Source organism: Urocitellus parryii, chromosome 3 (genome assembly GCF_045843805.1).
Source record: "Urocitellus parryii isolate mUroPar1 chromosome 3, mUroPar1.hap1, whole genome shotgun sequence".
Taxonomy (NCBI): Eukaryota; Metazoa; Chordata; class Mammalia; order Rodentia; family Sciuridae; genus Urocitellus; species Urocitellus parryii.
The window spans coordinates 14,589,623-14,614,238 of NC_135533.1; the positions used below are offsets into that span (position 1 = coordinate 14,589,623).

Below are 24,616 nucleotides of genomic sequence, written 5' to 3' on the forward strand. Positions count from 1 at the left end.
AGAGTCGAGGGAAGGACAGGGTGGCTCTGCATCCCATTGGGAACAGGGAATGCATGGAGTCATGGCTCCCAGCGCTTCCCTGAACCTGGGCATACTGTGTGCAGGTGGGAGGGGCTCCCTTGAGTGACAGCCTATCATAACACAGTACTCACAGACCAGCAGCTGTGGCCTTCTCTGGGCCCTGCCTTTTTAAGGCAGCTCTCCTCCTGTCCCTGTTCCTTCTGGAGTTGCCTCCTCCACCTCACTCAGCTTTCCAGCTTACCTTCCTTCCTCCTACTTCCTAGGCTCGGGGACCTTTTCCTAGAGCCCCATTTTCTAATCTTGTGCTGAATGGCAGTTCCTCTTCCCCCCAGCTGCTACATTGAGCCCTGCTGCACTCTCCAACCCCAGGCACCGAAACCCTGGGTCCCATTTGCTTTCTTTTTTTTTTTTTTTGTGAGAGAGTGAGAGAGGAGAGAGAGAGAGAGAGAGAGAGAGAGAGAGAGAGAGAGAGAGAGAATTTTTTAATATTTATTTTTTAGTTCTCGGTGGACACAACACCTTGGTTGGTATGTGGTGCTGAGGATCGAACCCGGGCAGCACGCATGCCAGGCGAGCGCGCTACCGCTGAGCCACATCCCCAGCCCCTTGCTTTCTTATTTTGGAATGAGCCCATGGACTTTTTAAATTGAGACATAATTCACATACTTTATAATCCACCCATTTACATGTACAATTCAGTGGAGGTTTTGTATATTCATTTTTTAAAATTATGGTAAAATGTAGAATCTAAATTTACCATTTTAAGTGAACAATTGGATGACATTAATTATACTCACAATATTGTACAACCATCATCACCAGTATCTATTTCGAGCTCTCTTTTTGCCACAACCAAAACTTCTATACTCAAAAGCAGTAACTCCCCATTTCTCTCTGCCCCCAGCCCCAGTCTTTGGCACTTCTAATCTATTTTCTATCTGTATGGATTCACCTATTCTAGATATCTCATATTTGTAGAGTTATACAAAATTTGTTTCTGGTTTCTTTCACTTAATGTTTCGAAGATTCATCCATAGTGCAACATGTGTCGGAACTTCATTCAACCTTAGACTGAAGAGTACTCCATTGTATGGATGTGCCACATTTTGTCACTTCATCTGTTGATGGACACTTAGATCGTTTTCACCTTTTTACTGTTGTGAATAACACTGCTGTAAACATTGGCATAGATACCTGTTTCAGTTTGTCTTTCACTCCCTTCAGGCACATGCCTAGAAATGGAATTGCTGGGTCACATAGTCACTTTATGTTTAGCTTTTAGAGCATTAAGCATTTGGACTGTTACAAGTGAGAAATGTGGGTCTTTATTAATTAAAATGTATCTATTTTATCTAAGTTAACGGGAAGTGCTATAATGTATGCAGCCAATTCATTCCTCACCTTCTTTTGATTTCTTAACAATTATCATCTGTGCGACTCATTTGACAGTTAATCACGGAAGACTTTGTGACATCCATTATTCTCTTTAACTGCTTATTTTAAAGCTTTCACTATTTAACTTGTCGTGTTGTCATACAGTCTCCCCCTGAGATTTTAATCTTGAGGGCAGAGACATGTATCATATTGCTTTGTAAAGTTATTCCTGCACACTCAGCATAGGTCTCAATGATTCTTAGCTGGTGACTTCTCGCTGTCTTTCTTATCAATCTTCTGGCTTATGCATAGGCTAGAAGATAAGGAACTTTTCCAGCTAGTCCTTGCCCTACTAGAATTCTCTTTGCCTAAATAAGTTTTTTTGCAATACTAATTAAAATAGCACAATTGGGTAGCCTTTATCCAAAATGCTGAAGACCAGAAGTGGATTTCAGATTTTTTTTAGATTATGGAATATTCACGTATACATAATGAGATATCTTGGGGAGGGGAGCAAAGTCTAAGCACAGTATTTATTTGTGTTTTATATAAACTTGACATACATGGCATGAATGTACCTTGAAACTTCATACAATATTTTTAGTATTTTGACTGTGACCTACCACCTGAGATCAGGGGTTGAATTTTCCACTTTTGGCATCATGTCAGCGCTCCAGAGATTTTGGATGTTGGATTTGGAGGCTAGAGATACTCAACATAGAATAATAGTAGCTAACTTTTATGGAATACTTACCCTATAGCATGAACATGCACTATTCCAAGCCCTCTACTTCTATTTTCTCACTTAGTTCTCAGAACAAATCTCTGGCATAGCTGCTATTTTTTTTAAATATTCTTAGTTGTAGATGGACATAATACCTTTATTTTATTTATGTGGTGCTAAGGATTGAACCTAATACCTCACGTGTGCCAGGCAAACACTCTACCACTGAACTATATAACCCCAGCCCATAATTACAGCTCTTACCTACGTTTTATTAAGGAGGCAGAAGAATCCCTGAGAGGTTGAATAGCTATGGAGGTCCTGCTCAGCACATAACAAAGTGAGGCCTCTGGCCCATCTTCTTACCCACAGACCCATTTAGGGATCTTCTGATCAGAGCCAGAGAGGACACCATTTGCAGCCTCTGGAGGAATTATCCAGATCAGATGTCAGTTGTGCTGGATACCAGGAGCAGGGACCAGGCCCTCGCATGGCCTTTACAACACCAGCCCTTCCAGCCTCCTCTGCTTGCCTTCTGCCTGGACACCCCGGGCCATTGAATGTGCCCACTTCCATGCTGCCCTTCGAGTAGCAGAGATCCCTCTTGAAAAGAGATTGGTCTGGCCTGGCCCTTTAATGTTGGGCAAGACTCCTTGGGGGTCATTGGGAGTCCGTCAGGCTCTATAAATACCAGAAACTGACCACCTTGCTTTGGCAGTTATTTCTGAAAAACAAATGATCAGTATACAAAAATAGAGCATCCATTTATAAAACTTTGCACAATAAGCAATAAGTCCCACATCCATCACCCTAACCCTCTCCCTAGGTTGGGAGGCAGTAGGACTGATTCCCAGAGAAACCCACTAACGTAAATATCTCTGAACAGAAGGTACTGGCCAAGAGCCATCCCGAGCCAGCTCCACCCTGCTGCAGATGAAGTTCCAGACAGAAGATGCCCAGGGGTTGAGAGCGACTTCCTCCCGCCTCAGCATGCAGGAGCCTTTCCACCAGGCCCTAGTGCAGTACCATCTCCTCCCTGATCTTGGCCCAGGCGATGTGGAAGCTGCAGGATGGTCAGACTTCCCCTAAGCAGGGGACTCCTGGAGGTCCCAGTGCCCTGCCCACCAAGTCACCCCACAGAGAGAGGGCACCAGATCCAGCTCTCCTCGCCCTTTCTCAGCACTCCTGCGCTGTGCTGGGGGTCATACTCTCAGAGCAGTGCTGTGCCTTGGGTGACCCGTCCCCTCCTGCTAAAGCTCTCGTTCTCACAGGCCCAAGCCTACGCTTATGATCACTTTTCTTCCAATGCTGTTCTCCCAGACTGAGTCTCAGGTTGCCAGTTCTTTAGGTTCTCTCTCCTTACTCAGATAGCCTGTGCTGGTGGCCCAGAGGGGGTTGCCACACAGCTCTGCTGAGCCTGCCACACGGGGGAGAGCCCAGGGTCACCCAGAAGCTTCTCACTTCCCAATTTCCAGAAGCCCAGCAGAAGCCTCTTCCTCCTCCTAAACACGTGCCTTGCCGGTGGTTAGATGGGTGACATTTGTGAACCTAGGGTACAGCAAGGGGCTTCACATGGCGAGTCCCTGAAATGCTGTATGGCATCTCACCTTACAATCTTCTCACAGTTCTTCTTCTCACTTTGCCTTTGCAGCACTGTCTCCAAGCAAAGAAAAAATGTCATCAGCTGTGTCACAGTCCACGACTCTCCCTACTCGGACTCCTCCAGCAACACCAGCCCCTACTCTGTGCAGCAGCGTGCCGGGCACAATAACACCAACGCCTTTGACAGCAAGGGGACCCTGGAGAATCATTGCACTGGCAACCCCCGAACCATCATCGTGCCCCCCTTGAAGACCCAGGCCAGTGAGGTGTTGGTGGAATGTGACAGCCTGGGGCCAGGTAACTTGGGGCCAGGGCAGGCTGGAAACTGCTCTCTGGAGGTTGCGTTTCTTGTTTTCTAACTGCTAGGAACGTGAGCGCTAGTAAAATAGCAAGTGCTCCATTATCACCCATGGTCAAGGTCAGATTCACCTTCCATAAGCAGAATTTTCCTTTTTTAATTCTATAATTAATACCTTGCCACCTTCATAGTGGCTCTGCTTTCAACGAGGTTGGTAAATAAGAAGTGAAAGCCTCTCGCTCTCTATCCACGGTCTGTGGTGATACCTGTGTGGAACATTCCTAACTGATGTCAAGCATCGCTCCCTGCCAGGAGCCTATGCTGGTCATTCATGTGTCCCCTGTAGGAAGAACTTTCTCCCAAGTCTTTTTAGCGAAGGGTCAGATAGGCTTCTCTGAGCCCCTCCTCAAAATTCCCCCTTTGGAGGAAAAATCTCCCAAGTGTGATGTTTGGCTTTATTGAGAGAATGACCATCCTGAGAACTGGGCCCGAGCACAAGCCTGGGAATTCACCCCTCAGCCGAACAGCTCACTGCAGACTGACGCAGCAGCCCCTCTCCAGCTTTCCCTTGCTCGGGCTCACTGTGGGAGAATTTGGGGAGTTAACCAAAAGAAATCTGCATGATCTGCATTTCTGCCCCCTTTCCCTCACCAGCCACAGTCAGGCTGTGGCAGAGAATTAAATAATGATACAATGTCCATTATGACAGAAATCATGTCCTTTCCAAGTATTTAACCTTAAAAATGTGTGCTGGGTCTAGTTTTAAACAGTTACCTAGGGGATATCTGGGCAGAACAGTGAGCAGGCCTCTGCTGTGAGGAAGCCTGTGTCCCACAGTGAAGTACTTTGCCTCATAGGTCCCTTTGGTGACCTTCGTGATGCCACTATTTAGAGGGAAAGGACACACACTGCTGAGATTTGTGTAGATGTAGGAAGCTGTTGTTCTAAGGAGGGACCTCCTCTCTGTCACCATTGCCATTGGAGTCGGGAATCTTCCTGGGATGGTCACCATGTATGATGCCTGGGAGGAACAGGCCATTCAGGCACTGCCACTGAGGGTACAGAGCAGGATTCAGGATGGGGCCTTGAGGGACGTTTTAAACTCTGCCACAGGCCAGCCTGCACACATGGGCCAGTGTCCTAAGACGCCCTCCTAGAACTCACGGTGAAGCCTGCAACTGGGCCTTTCTTACACCAAGAAGCTCTGCTTGGAGGGGAAGTGGAAGTAGCCTCCGCTTCTTTCTCCTCCAGCACCCTCTTCATAACCCAGGAGCTGAGGAGAGGCAGCCCTCTCAGGCCTCCTTCCTCAGAAGAAGCATCTGGTAAACAGCCATCCCTGCACCATGCCAAGCGCTCATACCCTGGCCCGCCCCCTGCAGTCCACGGAGACAGTACAGCTCTTAGAAGCCTTCACTTCAGGGTCAGTGCTGCAGGGCCAGAGGCAGAACAGGTAGGCGGTCCTGGGACCAAAACCTGAGAATTAAATGTGGGGCTGCCAGGCCACTCCATGAAGGAGACATTCTAGGAGGTCATGTTTCTGGAAGGGGGAGGCCTTACCTTCAGGGAAACATGAACCCACAGCAGCCAGAAGCGGAGCATGTCTGGTTTACAGGACAGTCTCTACTGACTGCCAGTGTCTTCTGAAGCCTGGAAACCAGGCTGGAGCCCCCCAAACTAGGCACCTCTGTGAGGTAACAAAAACAAGGCTGACCCTTCCTAAGGCCACAAGGACACCTCTCCAAAAAACCTCTTTTCTACCCAGGAAGATATTTTGGTGGAAACCATGCAGGAAGCAACATTTTTAAGGTTAAATATTTGAAAAGGACATGATTTCTGTCACAGTGCACATTATATTATTATTTTAAAAAATATTTTTAGTTGTAGACCTACACAATAACTTTATGTTAAGTTATTTCTTTTATGTGTGCTGAGGACTGAACCCAGTGCTCACACCTGCTAGGCAAATGCTCTACCACTGAGCCACAACCCCAGCCCCATTGTATCATTATTTAATTCTCTAAATACATGTTTTTTGTTTTTTGTTACTGGGGATTGAACCCAAGAGTACTTAACCACTGAGCCACATCCCCAGCCCTTTGTTATATCTTTATTTAGAGACAGGGTCTTGCCAACTTGCTTAGGGACTTGCTGAATTGCTGAGGTTGGCTTTGAACTTGTGACTCTCCAGCCTCAGTCTCCCAAGCCTCTGGGATTACAGGCGTGTGTCACCGCACCTGGCTCTAAATACAGGTTTGTGGAAGGCCTACAGCTGCAGATTGAACTCAGGACATGGGGAGTCTTCTAGGGGTGAGGGTGCTCCTCTTGGACTATGCCTGCCCTTCCAGCTGGTGGAAGTTTTCAAAACCAATATGATCCTTTGTCTGTAAAGTCATCCTAGGCTTGGAAGATCCTGGAAGGCAGCCTTCCTCGGCTTTCTGGTTTCCAGGAGGCCTGCACAGGCCAAGGCACACACCTGCTGCAGCCCTGACCCCTGGCCTGAGCCCCTAGCATCAGAGGGTTCAGAGTTCCATGAGCCTACTCAGGTCAGGGTGAACCCTGTTTCTAAACAGTGTGTTCCTCACAGACCATCCTTCCAAGGTTCTTGGATCAGAAGGTCCTTGAGGATTTCTCACATTGGCCCTGGGGGTTAGTTGAGGATCTTCTGGAAGGCAATAGAAAAAACTCTCCACTGGCCTGAGACAAAGAATATATTGGAAGGATGCAGGACTGAGGGAAAGTTCAACAATTAAGTTCCAGGCAGGCCAGAGCCAGAGCTCCTGGCACCTGAGCCACCAGAGGCCAGATACCTGTGCTTTAGAGCAGCCTTTGCCCAACATGGGCCTAGTGACACCCAGGCTCCCAGGTTCCCCTTTCCAGGAGCCTCGTATTGACCCTCCTAGTTTGGAGCAAGCACTGTTCCTTGTACATCTGCTCTTGCCAGGGCTCAGTGTTCAGTAGACCAACCAACACGAGTGATAGCTAATGCAGCTGATGCATGCTGACTGCAGGGAGTGCCAGGCAGCAAGCAGTCTGCATGTGGCGGCCCAGTCAGCAAGCAGTCTGCATGTGGCGGCCCAGGCAGCAAGCAGTCTGCATGTAGCCCTGCATGTAGATATTGCTGTTTTCCTAGTTTTACAGGTGAAAAAAAGTTTAGCAAACACATCAAGGCAGCCAACTGGCCCAAAGCCCTGTCCAGGCCTCCCAGGGTCTGGCTCTAGAGCTCACCCAAGCTGCACATGCTCCCTCACCTGGTGTAGATAGGGCACAAATGGCTGTTTCCAGAACAAAGGGATCCCTGAGTAACTGGGTTAGGTATGAGCAGAAAAGTCTGTTTCCTTACAACCCAGAACCTACATTAGGAGACCATCCTCCATCATAAGCCCATTGCCCCTTTATTGATCTCTGCAGATAGAATTGCTGCATGAATCTCCTGGTCCCTTCAGGACCCCTCCTTTATCAAGGGCTCTCTGCTCTAACAGCTTGACCAACTCTGACTCAGCTCCTGTCTCCTGTTCCCACAATGATGGTAGCAGGCACACACCAGGCTCAGTAACCTTGTCACTTGCAGACTCAGGCTGTAAATCCCTCCGGCTCATTGTTTCCCCCTCAGATGTAATAACCACAAGATGTCCAGGAAGTAGGAATAGGAGCAGAGCGTGATCCAGAGCTGGGCCCAGCAGCAAGCCCAGCCTGCAATCTGCTGCAGAGAGGGAAGGGGGTAGACAGTCACCTGGCTGAGGGAAGAAGAGAAGCAAGCCCTCCTGATGGCCAGCACTCACAGCCTTCTATGTTTAGGACCACAAAAACCCCTTCTTCCCCTGCAATTTTGGGGAGGGCCTTTGAGGGTCTAATTGGGTTTGGATTGGGCACAGTGTTGGGTCTCAGGACCTGATTCCCAAATGCAGGTCTGTTCTGTGGGGCCAGGCTGGCTCTGGATGGCTGGGAAGTTCAACATGCCAATTCCCAGGCACCCACCCGAGGGACTCTGAAGCAGTGGGTGGGTAGGAGGGGCCCTGGGTGCCAATACATAGTTGGATTGGGGGCCTCTATTCAGGACCCACCACCTTCCACTCTACTGAGGCGGCTCTCCTTTCACTCTGGATCTGTGTTGAGTGGCAGGAGGCTCCTCTCTGCCTTCAGTGTGTGCCCTGTCCCTGGGTTTCCAGTTCCCTTTGCCCTTCTACTGAAGCGAAGCCCTTTGAAAGTACTCTTGTCCTTTCATCAACAGTTGATCCGCATACTTGGTTTGGCCCCAGCTTCAAGCTTCTCTCTTTGACTTTGATTTCGTCACCCAGGGGGTTTGTCACAGAATTGGCCCAATCTAATTCATTCAAATGCCTGATCTTTATTATGTGTGGTTCATTAATATTTAACACCCTCTCTCCCAGGAATGACCAGATTCACCAGTTTTATACCAGTTGCAACGGGATACCTGGTTGAGACAGTGATAGGCCTCTGTTTTGGCCTAAGATGCTCAGGCCCCAACATAAAATTTCCTGGATTCTTGTTGCCACACAGCCTGAGATGGAGAACTGATTTTTTACAGTCTTGCCACTTCTTCCCTCATGGTTCTCTTGAACACCAACTTTGGGCACCTTCCCCAAAATGGGCAGTTTTCATGCTGGGGAGTCAGGTGAAGGAGACAGTGTTTGGGTAGCTGACTGGATCCCCTGTACCAAGGGCCCTTTCCATGTTACCTGTCAATTATTTCATCTTGATGTTCATGCATCTGTGGTAGACAGGGCTTCTCGTTGGTTTCTAGAGACACACTGAGGAGCACGCCAGCAGTGACACTAGATCTGCGCTCCGCCAGGTCCAGCGAGTGGCAGTCCTTCCCTGTGCTTTACCAAGCCGCCTGCTGGGAGCTGGTGTTCACATATTGCTCATCACCAAAACTGACAAAAATGAGTTATTTCATGGAAATGTCTTGTACTATTCATTTCATTCTAGTTTTTTTTTCCTCTAGGGCATGTGGCCCTGTCTTTTGAGACTCAGTTATCTGATTCCTTCTGTCACTTTGTGTCTGTCTCAGCTCCCCACCAGCCCCACAGCACACTGAAGACCTGTCCAGATCTCTGCTTCTCTTTTCTCTTACACCCTTCTTATTCTTTCCAGTGTTACCAGATAGTAATTCTGAGTACAGCAAGGTTTGCAGAAAATATAAATCACAGAAATACACTTGTCCTCTATAGAAAGTGAAGATAGTAAAAGTCATATTCCAAAAAACTTAACAAAGAAAATTGAGTCACTAAGTACAAGTCACAGGCATGAAGTGCTCAAACATAGAACAATGTGAGCCAATATCTGTCCTTAGACTGAGGATCAGCACCTGTCCCAACCAGCAGGGAAGTCAGATCGCCCCAGCCCCACCCCAGGCTGCAGATGCCTTTCTGGCTGGCCTGCTCATATTGGCCCTTTCCATCTCTATGATCTGTGATGCCTCTCCTTATTCCTGCTGTCACCTCATCCATTCTGGGTGACTAATAGTCACAGTGCCCAGCCCAAGCAGGAGCTCAAACTTATTTGTTGGCTGATTAAGACAGCTGGTCTTTGGAGAGGCTCCTTGGCTCCCTCTGGCTGCCCAGCCAGAACTATCCTACCTAGGTGACAGCCCACCATTCCTAGAGCCCCTGAGCCCCTGGAGTGTGGGAGCGCCTGCCAGCAGTGGCAGCACCTGGAGGCTTGTTAGAATTCAGATTCTCCACCCACCTTAAGTTGTTGGGCCAGAATCAGGATTCCCGGGGTTTGGCGCCCCCTGCTGGCAAGGTAGAATTCCTGCATCTACAGCCCCCTTATCAGGGGAGGAAACTACTTGACCATGTTCAACTCCTGGGCTAGTCCCGGAGTGAATTCATCTTAACTTAACCAACGGAGCAAGCCGGAGCCCAGCTGCCACTCCAAAGTCAAGACTGAGTGTGGGGGCTGAGGCTGATTTTTGCACAGCCAGTCTCAGGGACGTGTCCTCCTGGGAAGGCCACTGTAACCTGAAGTGGGAGCATCTTCCTGTCAACCAAGGAGCCGCCACTGACCTATGACCTGTTCCTCCTCCTATCACAGTCAACACCAGTCACCACTCGTCCTCCTACAAGTCCAAGTCCTCCAGCAATGTGACCTCTACCAGCGGTCATTCTTCAGGGAGCTCGTCGGGAGCCATCGCCTACCGGCAGCAGCGGCCAGGCCCCCATTTCCAGCAGCAGCAGCCCCTCAATCTCAGTCAGGTAAGCCCCACTCGGGCCCATCGCCTCAGCTGCCCACTCTTCAGCTGCAGAGAGGGTCATGGAGGCAGCCCTCGCCACCTCTTGGGCCTGTGGTTCCCCTAGTGGTGGCAGGAGGTTTCCTGAGTGACCTCCGCGGCTTCTCCTTACTGCAGGGAAGGAAACCTCACACCTGTTCCACAGAACAAGGAAAAGAATGGCCTAGGATCTCACGTGTCTCGGCGGCTTAGGTTCTCGAGGGGAAAGAGGGCTATTTGGTTGGACTAATAGAATTTCAAACAGAGTTGTCTTAAGAGTCTGAGATTTCACAGTGGGTAAGAAAGTAGTCCCCCTCAAAACAGGATCTCTTGACACCTCACATCCCACTGCCTTTGTCCTGGCTTGCTCTGTGTCATCCCAGCCTGCGCACAGCAGGCCAGATGTCCCTTTCTCAGTCCAAACTTATTTTCACTGTCACCACACAAAGGGAAGCATCTGTTGTCCCTCCTGCCGCCCCTTCTCCTCACCCCCCTCCTCCCCACTGGCCTCCCCCTCCTCCCCTGACGCAGCCCCTCTCACTGCTTCTTCTCAGGCCCAGCAGCACATGGCCGCAGACCGCACCGGGAGCCATCGACGGCAGCAGGCCTACATCGCTCCCACCATGGCTCAGGCTCCGTACACCTTCCCACACAACAGCCCCAGCCACGGCACTGTCCACCCCCACCTGGCTGCTGCTGCCGCCGCCCACCTCCCCACCCAGCCTCACCTCTACACCTACACAGCGCCTGCAGCCCTGGGCTCCACTGGCACCGTGGCCCACCTGGTGGCCTCCCAAGGCTCAGCTCGCCACACCGTGCAGCACACTGCCTACCCGGCCAGCATCGTCCACCAGGTCCCCGTGAGCATGGGCCCCCGGGTCCTGCCCTCGCCCACCATCCACCCAAGTCAGTATCCAGCCCAGTTTGCCCACCAGACCTACATCAGCGCCTCGCCAGCCTCCACCGTCTACACTGGATACCCACTGAGCCCTGCCAAGGTCAACCAGTACCCTTACATATAACCACGGGCCTGGGGAGGGGAGGGAGGGAGGCTGCTCCTGGGACCCTGGGGAGCCGGCTTTTTATACTGAGGTGCCGCACACAAACAATGCAAAAGGGGCAGGGGAGGGGGGCAGGGGACAGGGACGGGACACCAATGAAACTTGAACTGGGAAGTGGGAGGACTTAGAGCAGAGAACATTTTAAAAGGAAGGGATTAAGGAGAGGGAAATCTATGCTTTTTATTTTAAAAAAAGAAAAAGAAAAAAAAAGAAAACATCAGTAACAAAAAAAAATTTAAAAAAAAAATTTAAAAAACAGCTCACAAACCCATTCTGCACCAAACTGGAAAGGAGAAGAAGAGAGCCACGGGAAGATTCCAGAAGCGAGGGGCCCCAGTTTTTGAAGAACTTTATCTATGAACTTTTCAAAAGATTATTTTCATATGGCAGCGAATAACATTGAAGAATTTGCTGTCAGGGACACCTGATATGGAAATCCAATAGATTTTTAATTAATTAAACATAAGAATTAGGGATTTTTCCAGAATGCTAAAGGGTTAACACCTCTCCATAGTCAGGCCATGGCCTGAGAGGCTGATTTGGGGGTTGGGGGGCTGGCGAAGCCCAGCCCTGGCTTGTTTATCAGAAATGATGGGCTCTGCCAGGCTGACCAGAAACCCCCTGGGAGGGGCGGGTTTTCTCTTCTGAGCACTCTGGATAAATCCCTAAGCAATGTTATTCCTCAGATGTCATTAACGATGTGTGTGACAAACTTGAGATTTTTTTTCCTTTCTGAAGATCTATTTTCCTTTGAGTCCACCCCATCACGTAGCGCAGGCTGGCGCCGTCAAGGTACCCTGGTGGAATGTAGCCCTGCGCCCTTGCTGTGTACCTTGTGTTCAACTCCAGCGATACCAATAGACTATTCCTGTGTAATTGCACAAAACAAAGTGGTATAACTTAGGCGTGTAACCAATGCAGTGGTCCCGGTGAGCGAGCGTGTGTGGCCAGCGCATGGGTGTGAGCGCGGAGGCCACCCTCCCTGTGTCCCTCGGCACCGCGTCACAGCCCTCGCAGTCTTGCTTTTGCATCATTCCCTCCTAGTGCCTTACGGAACGACAGACAGACTCGGTGTAGGGAGGCTCCCGCTGGCACCCCAGGAAGCCAGCCGGGCTGATCCAGGCCACCTCAGCTCTTCTGTTGCGCTGTTGGAACATTCACTCGGGTCTTTCCTTTTTGGTTCTTTCTGTTGTTGTTTTTCCCCATGCCCATTGTCCTTCTTGGGCTGTTTGCTGGCAGGGCTTCAAGGAGAATCCGTGGACTTGAGAGTGACGGGGCTCTGTGGTGGGAGGGCACATCTGATGACCCAAATGCTTTGTGTTGAGTTTTACTTTGGGAGCAGACACCCAGAGACTCCCCACCCTTCACCTTCACCCTGCCCAGTTCTGCCCATCAGACCAGCTCTGGCACTGATACCAGGGATTTTAGGAATGTCCACTTTGCAGAGCAGCAGCCTCCAGGCCCACCACCACCTTCCTACGACCGTCTGCAGGGACTCGAGGAGGCTACACACACCCCAGCTGCACCCCGGTCCCTCCATCCCACAGGAAGCCTGGCGTCCGCAGCCCCGCCCCACGCTTCCCTCTCCACCAGCTCCCTGGGCGCTGTTTTGCTCTGCCCATTTGGCCAGATCCCCAGCTCTATAGACAACCACCAACCCGTTTGTTGTTGAATTCTTTCCTTGGATTACCCAGATCTGCTCAAGACATGATTTTGGTCTTGGCATTTGAGGAGTCTGGTGGGCAGAGGTTGGAGGGATGCTGATGAGGGTGACCAGGGGTCCTATGCTGCACTTGAGAAAACACTCTCACAGATGATTAAGTCTCCAAAGAAATCTGGCCTGCACCCTCTATGTACATTGGCTCCATCCTGGAAGTTTTCTCAGGCTTTGGATACGGCAGGTAGGGATGGGAAGGGAGTCCTCTCTGCTCTTAGGGAACAACTCTGAAGCAGGTAGACACTCAGAAGCCCTCTGGTCAAGAACGGGGCTTGACGGGTGGCTCTGATTGTTTGATCCTGACGCAGAGTCCTTACCTGACACCTCAGCCAAGTTCCAGGTGCAAAGAGATCTTCTGGGTCAGAGCCTCGGCCTTCTCCTTGCCTTTGCTGCCTCACTCTGCAGGCCCTAGCGATCTACTGTGAAAGGGGTTTTCGTAGTGATATCCGCCCTCACTCAGTAATGAAGTCGGTACTTAGCTCTTAGCTGTGAAGGAACTCCGGAAACTTCCCCTCCCCGAACATAAATTCTTACAAAGAAATAGGTCCCCGGACTGGAGAGGATGAAGTGCCGGCCTTGGGCCCGAAGGAAGGACACAGCACCTGTGCAAGGCCAGGCACACTCAGTGGTGCCACAAGGACCCGCCTGAGGCAGGCCTGCAGTGGATCTGCAGGAGATGCTCCCTGGGGCCCAGATCAGTGCGGCTTCAGCTGGAGGTGGGGAGGCGCCTGTCCCGAGACAGCAGGAAGAGGCCAGCTGAGAGTGCGAGGGCGCAGGCCTTCAGAGGATGCCGGAACTGGAGCCGCGCCACCCTGGAAAACCTTTCTGTTTGGACTTTCAGCAGCAAAATGGCCACACAGTCCCACCAGATCCTCTCCTACAGTTACAAGGCGTCTAGTCTTGGCTGAAAATGAGCCTCAGTCTGCCTGTCTGAGCAGAGCTCTGGACTCCTGGCACAGTGCAGTTCCAGCCCTTTCTAGATCTCATCTTTTAGGGGGAAAGACGACTTCCAATGTTCTTTCCGTTTCCTTTTGTCTGCTTAAATTGAAGCTTCTCACTCTTTCACCTGATGTTTTCTTTCCTTTTCTCCTTCCAGATCAGGAATGAAAGTTCCATGCTGCTCATGAAGTCGATATTATTGTGCTGATTATTTTTGTTATTGCCATTGTAATTATGTTCATTATCATCGTATTGCTGTTTTAGTCAGGGTTTTAAATGCACATTTATTCCAAGTTTCTTTGTGTTTTCTCTTTAATATTTAAATTTACTGTATCTGTGAGTATAGGAGAAGACTGGAGGGACATACAGATGTCCGATTTTGTCAGACAAAAAAAAAAAAAAAAAGCCCTGGAATTAGGAAGATTGTTTCTATCATTTCTTCCACAAAGAGCCACTGAGGAAGACCTACCACAGAGCAAAGTGTGAAGAGTCAAGGCCTTTTCCTCTGCAAAACCCAGCTGAGGCCCTGGACAGCATGATCGCCATTGGTGTATTTTTCTGATTTCCAGTAGCCTGGGAGGCCACCTGAGGAGGCAGCTTCTGGGCTCAGGGACTCTGGGTGCACTGACCCTGGAACCCTTAGCTTCTCCCCCCACTTTCTACGCTCTCCTGTTCATCCCCAATGTGCTAACTACACTCTTAGCCTGCCTCATATCTGTTATTTAAGCAAAAAAGCTCCTCTTCCCAGAGCTCACCCAGCCCCTTTCCAAAACATTCACCCTTCCCATCAGCCCCCCCAAAGCGTGGCTTGCATCCTTCAGTGCAGAGGCAGTTCCCCCTCCCCCCCAGCCTCTGTCTTACTTTGCCTCAATAACCACCTCCCCCACTTCTTTGGTCTGCCCCTTCCCCCTGGATACATCCTCCCAGCACATAGTTCTCTCAAGCCAAATAAAGGTGGCAGAATGAGGAAGAAGCCAGAGAACCCCGAGTGAAGCCACTCAGACATTGCCACATGTCCCCCACAATATTCTTTACAAGTGGGGGAGCACGGCAGGACCTCGCAGCCTTTCCTGGGCTCTTCCTGTGCCCTCAGTGTCCTGGGCTGTGAGTGATGGGTGCCCACACACTGCCCACCAAGCCCAGGAACTGCTAAAGCTAAAGTGGCCAGTTTCCCTGAAGGGAAGTAAGCTGTTGGGCAGTGGACAGCCCCTCTGACACTCAGCAGATATTCATGTCCACCTAGTCCTCACCCAGCATCCTTTGTCTCAAGCACAAAGCTGTTGCATTGGAAGCCACACAAGGAGACTCCAGCGTGACCATTAGCTTCCGTGCCCAAACCCCACACCCCTGGTACTCCAGCACTAAACCCCCTTGGCAGAGAGTCTCATAAAAGGGTGCCATCCCTGGGACCAAGCTTTCAAGTGGGGAGATGTTCTCCTTGTCCTCAGGTAGACCACAAATCCCCTATGGCCTCACCAAGCCTTGGATTGGCTCCATCCTTCCTCAGTGAAGAAACTCAGCTCAGAGTGAAGGGAGGATCGAGAAGGACAGGTCACAGAGAAGCGTTTCATTGGAACCTCATGAACCTCAGGTCAGTGTGCTCCCCCAGGGTTCTCACCCATCCAGGCGGTGGCGCCCATGTCCTTGTGCTTAGTGCCTCTGGTGATATTTGGGATGTTCCCAAGAGAAAGGGTGAGCAGGCCAATGGTGTGCAAGTCCAGTGGATGTCAGTTTGGACCGCGAGGCGGAGCAGGTGGTCAGGGTGACTCAGAGGAAGCAGGGTGAAGCGGGTGCCATTGTCTCCTGGACGGTCGCATTTCTCACCCTCCTGGTAGCTGATTGTTGTGGCTGTGGAAGCCAGCTGGGCTTTGTCCTCTTCAGCTGGGGGACTCACACCTGCCCAGATGCCATGGTTCCAGATGGAAGGTCAGGGAGGGGAGATCAGCACAAGTGACAGAATGACTTCCCTGGACTAGATCCTGGGAGTTGCAGACACTCCCAAGCTTCCAACAGGCTTGTGGTGGAGGGTTTGGGTTGTGTGCGTGTGTGCATGTGAGTGAGCGGAGCAGACATTATTGGAAACTGGAGCGAGGAGATGAGGAGGCTTAAGGAAGTATTACTGAAGGTTCATGGTCGGGAGAATGACGTGGGTCCCCGCCCCTCCCCAGCTCTCCCGCCAGCTTCTCATTGACTGAGGGCAGGGTGGCACTCGTAGGGCATTTGCTCCTGCTGGCCTGCCAAGCAGCTGAAGGACAGAAAATGGAAAGAAGAAAATAGCTCAGTATCCTCAACCAGCAGAGAGAACTCAACCGAGAGGCGAGGGTTCCTTCCGCAGGCCCAGCCTGGCAGGAGCCGCTTTTTCAACACATTCCAGTCCAGGGACTTGCAGGCTCCCTTCCCCCTTTGTGTCTTTTCTTATATTTTACAGATCCCCAAAGGGGAAGCCTCAAATTTGAGCAGGCCAAATTGTCCTTACCAAATTGGAAAGGAAGGTGAAGCCGTCCTTTCCACTGCCAAAGAACCCTTCTCAAAGGCACCTCCAGAGATGGACACAGTGGCGTTCCTCTCTTTCCTTTCTGGGCAATAATGCCATCAGGAGTGAAGCAGTTCTGTTTGTAACTGTTTTTCTCTCTATCCTGACTTCTTTGTTTTAATTGCATTTATTTCAAAACTGCACTCATCTTTTAAAAAGAGGAGTAGAGTAGTGACCCTCCACATTGCTGCTACTGGGAAACCGGAGCTCTTGCATCGACCTGGGCACGGAGCTTGGAGCTGCTGGGCAGTTCTGCGGCCTCGAGGCTTAGGGCGTGCTGGACTCCACTGGGCTTGGCCGCTCCTTCCCACTCCCCTGCCTCAGGACTCACTCCTTATCTCAACAGACAGTCAAATCTCAGCAGGTCACTAGAGAAGAGAAGCCGGCTCAGTGGAATTTATATGCAAAAGAAATCGCTTCAAGGCTTTTGGCCCTGCTGCTCAGTGTAATGACCCAATCAAGTAGAGGTTTCTGGTGATAGGGCAGCTTTCAGAAATTCAAGAGAGAGAGCTAGCTCCATGCTGGTCTTCCCTTCAGACTCAGTTTACAGAGACGTGGCCCCTGCCGCAGACCCCAGCACAGAGCGGGCTTCCTGATGCCTTTACGAGTTCCTCCTCGCAGACCCACAGCCTCAGTGTCCAGACTAGCAATATCCCTCACAGGAGGACTGGCGAGCATCATGTTGTGGAGCCATCACAGCCATCCCCTTGAGAAAAGGGTAGTTTCCCCCTCCCCACCCACTGACAGATAAGGAAGCTGACACTCTGAGAAAGTGGCACGTGTTAAAGAAAGAAAGCAATGGTGGTCCAGAATCCCCAAGTTTCTAGTCTATTAATCGTTAGTGGGCTCTTCGAGATGTGATTTTGTTTCACCTTTTTCATGAACAGCAATTGTGTGGCCTCATATTTCTGATGTACCTTTTAATGATATGCCCATTTCCTTTGTGCCAAACACTGTGCTAGGAATTGCCCGATGGTCTTATTTCATTTCACACTAACCCTACGAGATTGGCAATATCCGTCCCTTTACAGAGGACGTGTTGGGCTTGCAGAACTCTTAACCTTCCTGGGACCACCCAGCTGGTGAGAGGGGAGCCAGGGTCTGCCTGGTTCCAGAACTGAGCTCAGCCACCAGACCCAGCTGTCTCCTATGTGTATGTTGCAAAGAGAGGCCTTGAGGAAATGTCACCCTGTGCCCTGCCTGCTCTGTGGAGCTGAGCAGGTGAAAAGAGGGCGTCCCGAACTGGATGCAGGCAGAGGGGCAGAATAACTTTGACTTTTTAGAAAAATCTCTGGGGAGTTTCTTTTGATTCCTAGAATTCCTTTTAGATTTCTTTCCAGTGTACCAACTAGCTTTAGTAATGCTGCTAACTCTTATGAGAGTGAAGGGGGAAAAAAGTGTTCTTTTCTTCTTTAAAAAAAATAATTTTTCTTGCTTATAGTTAATTCTAGAAAGGCAATACTAAAGGTATATATTTTTTTCAAAATGCTATTTTTTACTGCACTTAATAAATATCATGACAGCTCTGATCTCTGTAACAGATCCACTCTTCAGCTCTGGGCAGAACCAGATGCAGGGTTCACACCAAATTTGTAAATACCATGTGTGGGTCTGGTATCCAGGAACGTTTTTCTTTCTGTAAAAAAAGAAAAAAGAAAAAAAAAAAAGGAAGAAAGACAAGATGACTTCTAGAAAGAGGAACAAATTTTCTTCCAAGAGAGACACCCCTCTCAAAGAAATAGAAAACAACAGTGTGTAAACTGAGAAAAGTGAGACAACTTTCAGGAATTAAAGAAGCATCTCTGGCCCCAGTGTGAGATTGACAGTAATACAGATCCATTTCCACTTTGGTTGAAAGGTGGAAAGAATTCGATATGATTTGGGACTAGATTTTTAATTTTCCAACAAACCGTCATCACATGCTATGAAGTGTCTGCTCAGCTGTTTGGGGGTGGGTTTCTCATTTCTCGTTTCCTTTAGAAACTTCTTGGTTGACTGGCTCCAGGCTTGTTTGCCTAAATTCTTAGGTAGTTTACACAAGTTCTAGAATCTTTTTAGAATTTTAACTCCATTGGAAGCAAACCCAACTGGTCAGAATCGGAATTCCTGGTTGTGTCAACAGGTATTCTGGAATTCTGACAGAACACCTAAAGATTCTTTTAGAAGATTCTAGATACATTATCTTACACAAACTGTGACCTAATGGCAATAATTACCTCAAACGTGGGCATTCATCCTGGGTTTAGCCTTTTTTGAAATCATGTAGCCAGCTTGATCTTGGGATTTAAAAAGCTATGAATTCTGTGTGGGCTGAAAATAATGATTAGCGCACACCCTGGTCATCGTTGCTTAAGTGAATTCTGAAAATAGTTCATCTTTACAACAAGAATGAAACCAAGGAAGAGATCATTCTTTGTGTTATAATCAAATATGATGTTCAAACGCACATGGAGCATGTATGTTTTTAGCTACTGTAAAATGCTGTTAGCTTTCTGGGATATCAAGAGAATCTCATTTTAAATGAGTAAACTGAATAATTGACTGTGGATACTTAAGCATATCTCTGGCTACATTTTAAAGTGTTTTATAGTTTACATTTAAACTGGTACTTTTTAAAGACAATTTCTGTTTCTAACTGACTTCTTCAAACCCCCGCGATGGTTTGCCTCCTTGGGTTGGAGGCCATGTCTCCAAAGGCAGGTGTTTTGCCCGTTCTGTTCTGTCCCCCAGTACGTGCGTTTTCCTCCATATTGTTGGTTTCCAAGTGAACTTGAGAGAATGTGAAAGGAAGTCCAGCTGGAGTGGGAGGGGCGTGTCCCGACCTGGGCAGATGCAGTCTCGCGCCTTGTTGGGCCAGCATTTGTCTTCAAGGCCTTGTCCTTGACACCTTGGAGGAGGCAGTGAGAACTGATTCCTGGTTCCTTGATTTTTGTCTTGATTGAATATTTAACTTATTATAGATCCACTCACTTCCACTCACTAGGCAGTAGAAGACACTGGGATTTAGGTGGCCCTGAGGGTACCACTATTCACTCTGGGGCCCTGCTGGTATCCCTGTCAGTGTTTTGCAAGGGAGAACCGTGTGTCCCTGTGGCCCTGTTCTCTGGCTGGGACTTCCATACAACTGCTGTCTTTTACTCATTTTCTCTTTTAAAACAAAATCCCTGTAAAAAGGACAGGTGTACATGTTGCCTAGTGTCAAGCTGAGATGTGAAGCTGGGCCTGGTGGGAGGGACTTGGGGTTCCACTCAGAGACTGCACGCACTGCTCAGCCGAAGGAGCTGGGATCGAGGGGCAGCCCAGGGCCTTCCCCTGACACCCAGTCTGTAGGGAAGGGATGTGGAAGGTCATGAGAGAGGCTTCAGACACAGGAGCAGGCCCCACAGTCAGGCAGGAGCAGCCTGGGGAGCTGCCAGTTCCGCTGAGAGCCTAGTTTGGTTTTCATTGTGCCACCACCAAACTGTGGAGGACCCATTGTGACCCTTCCTCCAGCAGCAGAGACCTTGAGAACTGCAGAGTACCTGGGACCAGGGAACTCTTCACACCACGCGTTGGCTTTTCCAGGTGAGCCCCGCTGACAGGCTGTGTTCCTTGTGGCTTTGTTAGATTGTCAGTGGAGGATATTCTCATCTCACTCCTCTCAGCCATCCTCCCACGGTCCTGTGGGTGCATGTTCCTTTGCACTAACTGGCCACATGAATTTTGTGTTATTGTCTTTGGGGCTTACCCTCATTTTTTAAAACTAAAGATATAGAAATTCACTTTTCTTTTTTTATTTTTTTAATTTGAAAAGTGCATTGTATCTGAAAAAGGGCTCAGCCATTGCTCTCTCTAGTTTCCTTTCACCCAGTTTCCAAACAAACCTCTCCTGGCGCCTCCCTCCCCCTGCTTCCTTGTTTTGGGTCACTGTCCCTGTGGCCACCTCTGCCTCTGCCCTGCTGTCACCACAACCCTGTGCCCCTCCACCCAGGACTCCAGAAGTCAAGAGTCAGCAAGAAGGGCCCACTTGTCCTCAAGAGCGGTCCTGCCTCCCTTCTGCTGCTTGCCGCTGAGGGCAGAGGACTTCCTCTTGCTGTCTCGTGAGGCGGGCTCAGGTTAGAAGGAAGAACTTGGGATGTGGAAAGGGATTAGACTGTGCCATCTTCTGTAGTTTTGGAGCATAAAGCATCCCCCCCGACCCCACCCTTCAAAGCAGATGTCCCTATTTGCTCTGCCTTCAAATCTGTGGGCTTCCCACCCTCCACAGTCCCTCACTTCGGTGTCACTACTCTTAAAAGCTTTCTTTCTCCCATGGGTCTCCCAGGGCGCAGTCCTCTCTGGGACCCACAGCATCTCTTCACCTCTGCGTGTGCATTTTTTTAACCAAATGAAGTGGACAAGAAAGGCATCCCTGGGGCGGCAGCACTAGTTGAGTAGGAGCCCTGTGTAGATAGAGACGTTGATCTGTGTGTTTGTGTATATATATCAAACCAAGCTCCTGACAGGGAAAGTACAGCTTTACAGAAGAGGAGAGAGGGGCCCTTGAGAGGTTGGATGGGGCAGCCATGGAGTGTCCAAGGAGCGCACAGTGTCCCTGCTCCTGCACGGCCCTATTCTCCACCTCGCCACAGTGGGGCCAGGGACCCCAAGGGTGCTGGTGCTCTCTCAGGGTCCCCAGCATCAAGGGCATAGACGGGTGAGGGGGCAACAGATCAGAAGGACTGGAATTTTCCATCCCGTTTTGCTTTGACCACATGTATTGAGCTGCAGCCTGATATTATATCATGTTTCCAAAAACGGTATCCATTAAGATGGAAGAGAAGAGATCCCTAGAAATGTTTACCTTTCCACCGCCCATGACTTCAGGACACTGGATAGAAAGACACACTCCCCAGATAACAGGGAAGAGGAGACCTGGCGACACGCAGTCCCCAGTCCAAGGAACGTGGCTCCCTCCCCAAGGTCATCTCACCTAGACCATTCTCTACCAGGTCATCTCAGCTCAATCTCAATTACCCCATAAACCCTGGTCCGTTGTGTTCCTTCACTGTACGGTTTCTGTAATAAAAAGTGTTAATCCATGTTAATCTGTGTGGAAATTATTGCGTGCAACGGTATTTTCTCGTGTACCTCTTTTCCTCTGTGAATTGTCCCTCTTTTCTTTTTTATTTATAAACGTCTACTTTTTTTTTTTAAAGACAACCCAATGTGTTGTAGACCTATATGTAACCTATTCCTTAGTCTCATATTATAGGTATAAGAATGGATATTTTACTTGGCTTTAGAATGTTTTACAAGAAAACTAATTCTTAACTGATCGAGTCCTTGCTACTAAAATGCTTGTGTTTTTCATCATGATGTCGTGTGCTTCTAAATTAATAATCATTTTCGTTGTAGAAAAATGGAGTGAATTTATATTAGTCTTGGAAACTAATAATAGCATTGTAAATTTATGAGATGATTTTAACAGAAAAAAATTATAGAAGAATATAGTTATTTTAATTGTAATATTACTAACTGTAGGGTGAGAAGGGGGGGGTCCCGTTGTGGTGAACTATGTTATAGCTTGTTACTCACAGTTTCTTTTTTGATCATTTTTTCGGTATCTGAAGTGAAACGAGTTATTAATTAAAATTTGTAAACTCACATATGCATATTGTATATGTGTAGAAATGTAATCACACTTTGTCTTGGAATTACATTAAACTGTTTGGAATCACTGTACGCTCGCCTGGCGCGCTTATTTATCCACACCAGCTACAGTCCAAAAAAGTTGTTGCAAGTAACATCTTTCTGAAGTTATTTAGCCCTTTAGAAATTATTAAATACCTCTGAAAATGTCCAGAGCCCACCACCACCTCCCAACTTTACAGAGATGACGGTGTGACTGGAGAGAGGGGCCTCCAGGTCATGTCCTACCAAGGCCTGTGTGGCAGAGTGAGAGTGGCTTAGCTCCCCATTGCCTCCTGGGTGCCGTCCAGCCCCATCTGCACCCACGATCCATCCCCGAGGCCCAGGGCTGTCCTGCTTAGCTTGCCGGCTTTCCTCCAAGATCTGGGAGCTGCGTCCCCGCCCTGCCTTCTCCACACTGGGCCTCGGTGTCAGCAGCGTGAGCAGGGCCCTGCAGTTCCCCAGCGGAGCTGGGTGCCCCACAGCCCCTCCAGGCCTACCCCTACTGCTGCAGCTCAGGAGGCCAGGGAGGCCCAGGAGGTCAGCCTCCTAACCACGGCTCCATCCTCCCGGTGATCTTTTTTCAGTTTTAATTTTGACATAATGCACCTAACATAAAATTTATCATTTTGGCCATTTTTATGTGTACAGTTAGTGGCATTGACTACATTCCCACTGTTGTCCCATTGTGGCCACTATCCAACCCCAGAACTTGATCTCATCATCCCAAACAGAGGCTCTGTACCCATTAAACGTAAGTCCCCAGCCCCTCCCCCAACCCTGGCACCACCCTTCTACCCTGAGTCCAGTAAGTTTGCCTATTCCAGATGTTCCATATACGTGGGATCCTGTGATCTTTGTCCTTTCGAGTCTTGTTTATGTAACTCAGCACAATGGTGTTAAGGTTCATTCCTGTTACAGCGTGTATCGGAATTTCCTTCCTTTTTTAAGGCCTCAAATAATAATGATCCTTCATTGTGTGAACGACTACATTTTGCTTGTCAGTCTGCTGATAAGCACTTGGTTTGCTTTCAAACCAAGTAAATGATGAGGCCCTTGGTGGACAAGCACTTTCACATTTCTGCTTTTTGCTTTTGGATGCACACACAGAATGCAGTCACTGGGTCACATGGTGATCCTGAGTGAACCTCTGGAGGAACCGTCACACTGTTCTCGACCGTGGCTGTGCTTTCTCACACTTCCACCAGCCACACGCAGGGTTCCAGTTTCTCATCCCGCCCCAACTCTGGTTCTGGCTTCCATTACCGGGAAATTGCACCTTTAGGCTCCTTTGCTTAACTCCTTAGTCCCCAACTCTGCCCATCCTCCCACCGGGACCCTCTTGCTTCAGCCCCGCTCACCTCCGTGGATCCACTCAGCCATCTACCTTCCCTGCTCCCGAGAGCTGCTGAACAGACACCAGCCTGCACACCCGTGGCCTGCAGCCTCCCAGGCCTCCCATGCCATCAGCTCCTTGGCTACCCAGAAGCCAGCATCTCCAGGACCTCTGCTGGCTCTGCTCACACCTGCTCCCCTCCAGGGTAAGCCGGAGCATGCCCAGCCCTCCTGCCCCTGGTGGATGGGCAGCCTCCGCATCTTTCCCCTTGAGTTTCTGGGGCAGAAGGACCCTGGGTTCCACTGCATCTTCCGCTCACTCCCCAGATCTCATTCTCTTTCAAGCATCCCCTCCCTCTCCTGGAGCTCCACGTGTCTCCATAATGTCCTTGAGAAGCAGCCCAAGTCATCTCAGGGAAGCTTGCACTAGAGCGCTCGGCGGCAGCAGTGCTGCTCGTCTGGATTCCCCAACCCTGTGCGTAGTTGATATTTTCTGTCCCCACAAAACCACAAGAGCCTTGCAGGTCAGGGTTTGTCTTTCATCACGGTTTCCAGGCACCTGTTACAATGCCAAGCACAGAGTGGGTGGCCAATAGAATTTGGATGAATGAGCAAACTGCGCAGCCTGCCCTCATTCCCCACCGACCCACCTTGCCACTCTGAAATTTCAGTGTCTCCCAGGATCCCAGCAAGACCACCCAACACAACCCGAAGTATGACCAATACTTGGATTAATTCAAATTATGTAAAAACTCACAGAAAGATCTCAACAGAACTTCAGAACTCTTCTACCAAGCATTTTAATTAAATGCATAGCCGGGGATCCTATCTATAGGAGTGGGGGAGGGAAACCAACCCTGTAGGCCAGAAGGGATGTATGCCTAGCCCACATGAGAACATGTCAAAGGGTCAGTTATAGCGGTGAATAAGCAGCTCGCCACCAGTGTCCCTGGGAGGTGATTTAGATCCAAAGTGAAAAGACAGCTTACTGCTTCAAGTATTTTCCTCAAACCTGCTCAATATTGGGGTAATAAAAGTGGTGAGGGGCTCACTTGGACCATGATGAGCAGGAAGCAGAACTCCAATTTCCATAACAGGCTCATTTCCCAGTTGAGCCCAGGAGAGCCAGAG

The 24,616-nt window shown here is 49.4% G+C and overlaps 1 protein-coding gene across 12 annotated transcripts in view; it reads left to right on the forward strand.

Annotated features, from left to right (window-relative positions):
- Positions 1-24,616, forward strand: part of Hipk2 (homeodomain interacting protein kinase 2) — a 249,298-nt gene that overhangs the window by 168,425 nt on the left and 56,257 nt on the right. For 2 of the 12 annotated variants that reach the window (XM_026405407.2, XM_026405408.2), the window contains exons 13-16: positions 3,771-4,018; positions 10,077-10,237; positions 10,806-11,249; positions 11,572-21,867. In XM_026405407.2, the coding sequence (XP_026261192.1) occupies positions 3,771-4,018; positions 10,077-10,237; positions 10,806-11,249; positions 11,572-11,709 (991 nt within the window). In that variant the 3' untranslated portion in view covers positions 11,710-21,867. Of the gene's footprint in view, positions 1-3,770; positions 4,019-10,076; positions 10,238-10,389; positions 10,480-10,805; positions 21,868-24,616 lie in introns of those variants that run through there. The other 10 variants (XM_077795929.1, XM_077795930.1, XM_026405410.2 and 7 more) reach the window with 7 other exon arrangements.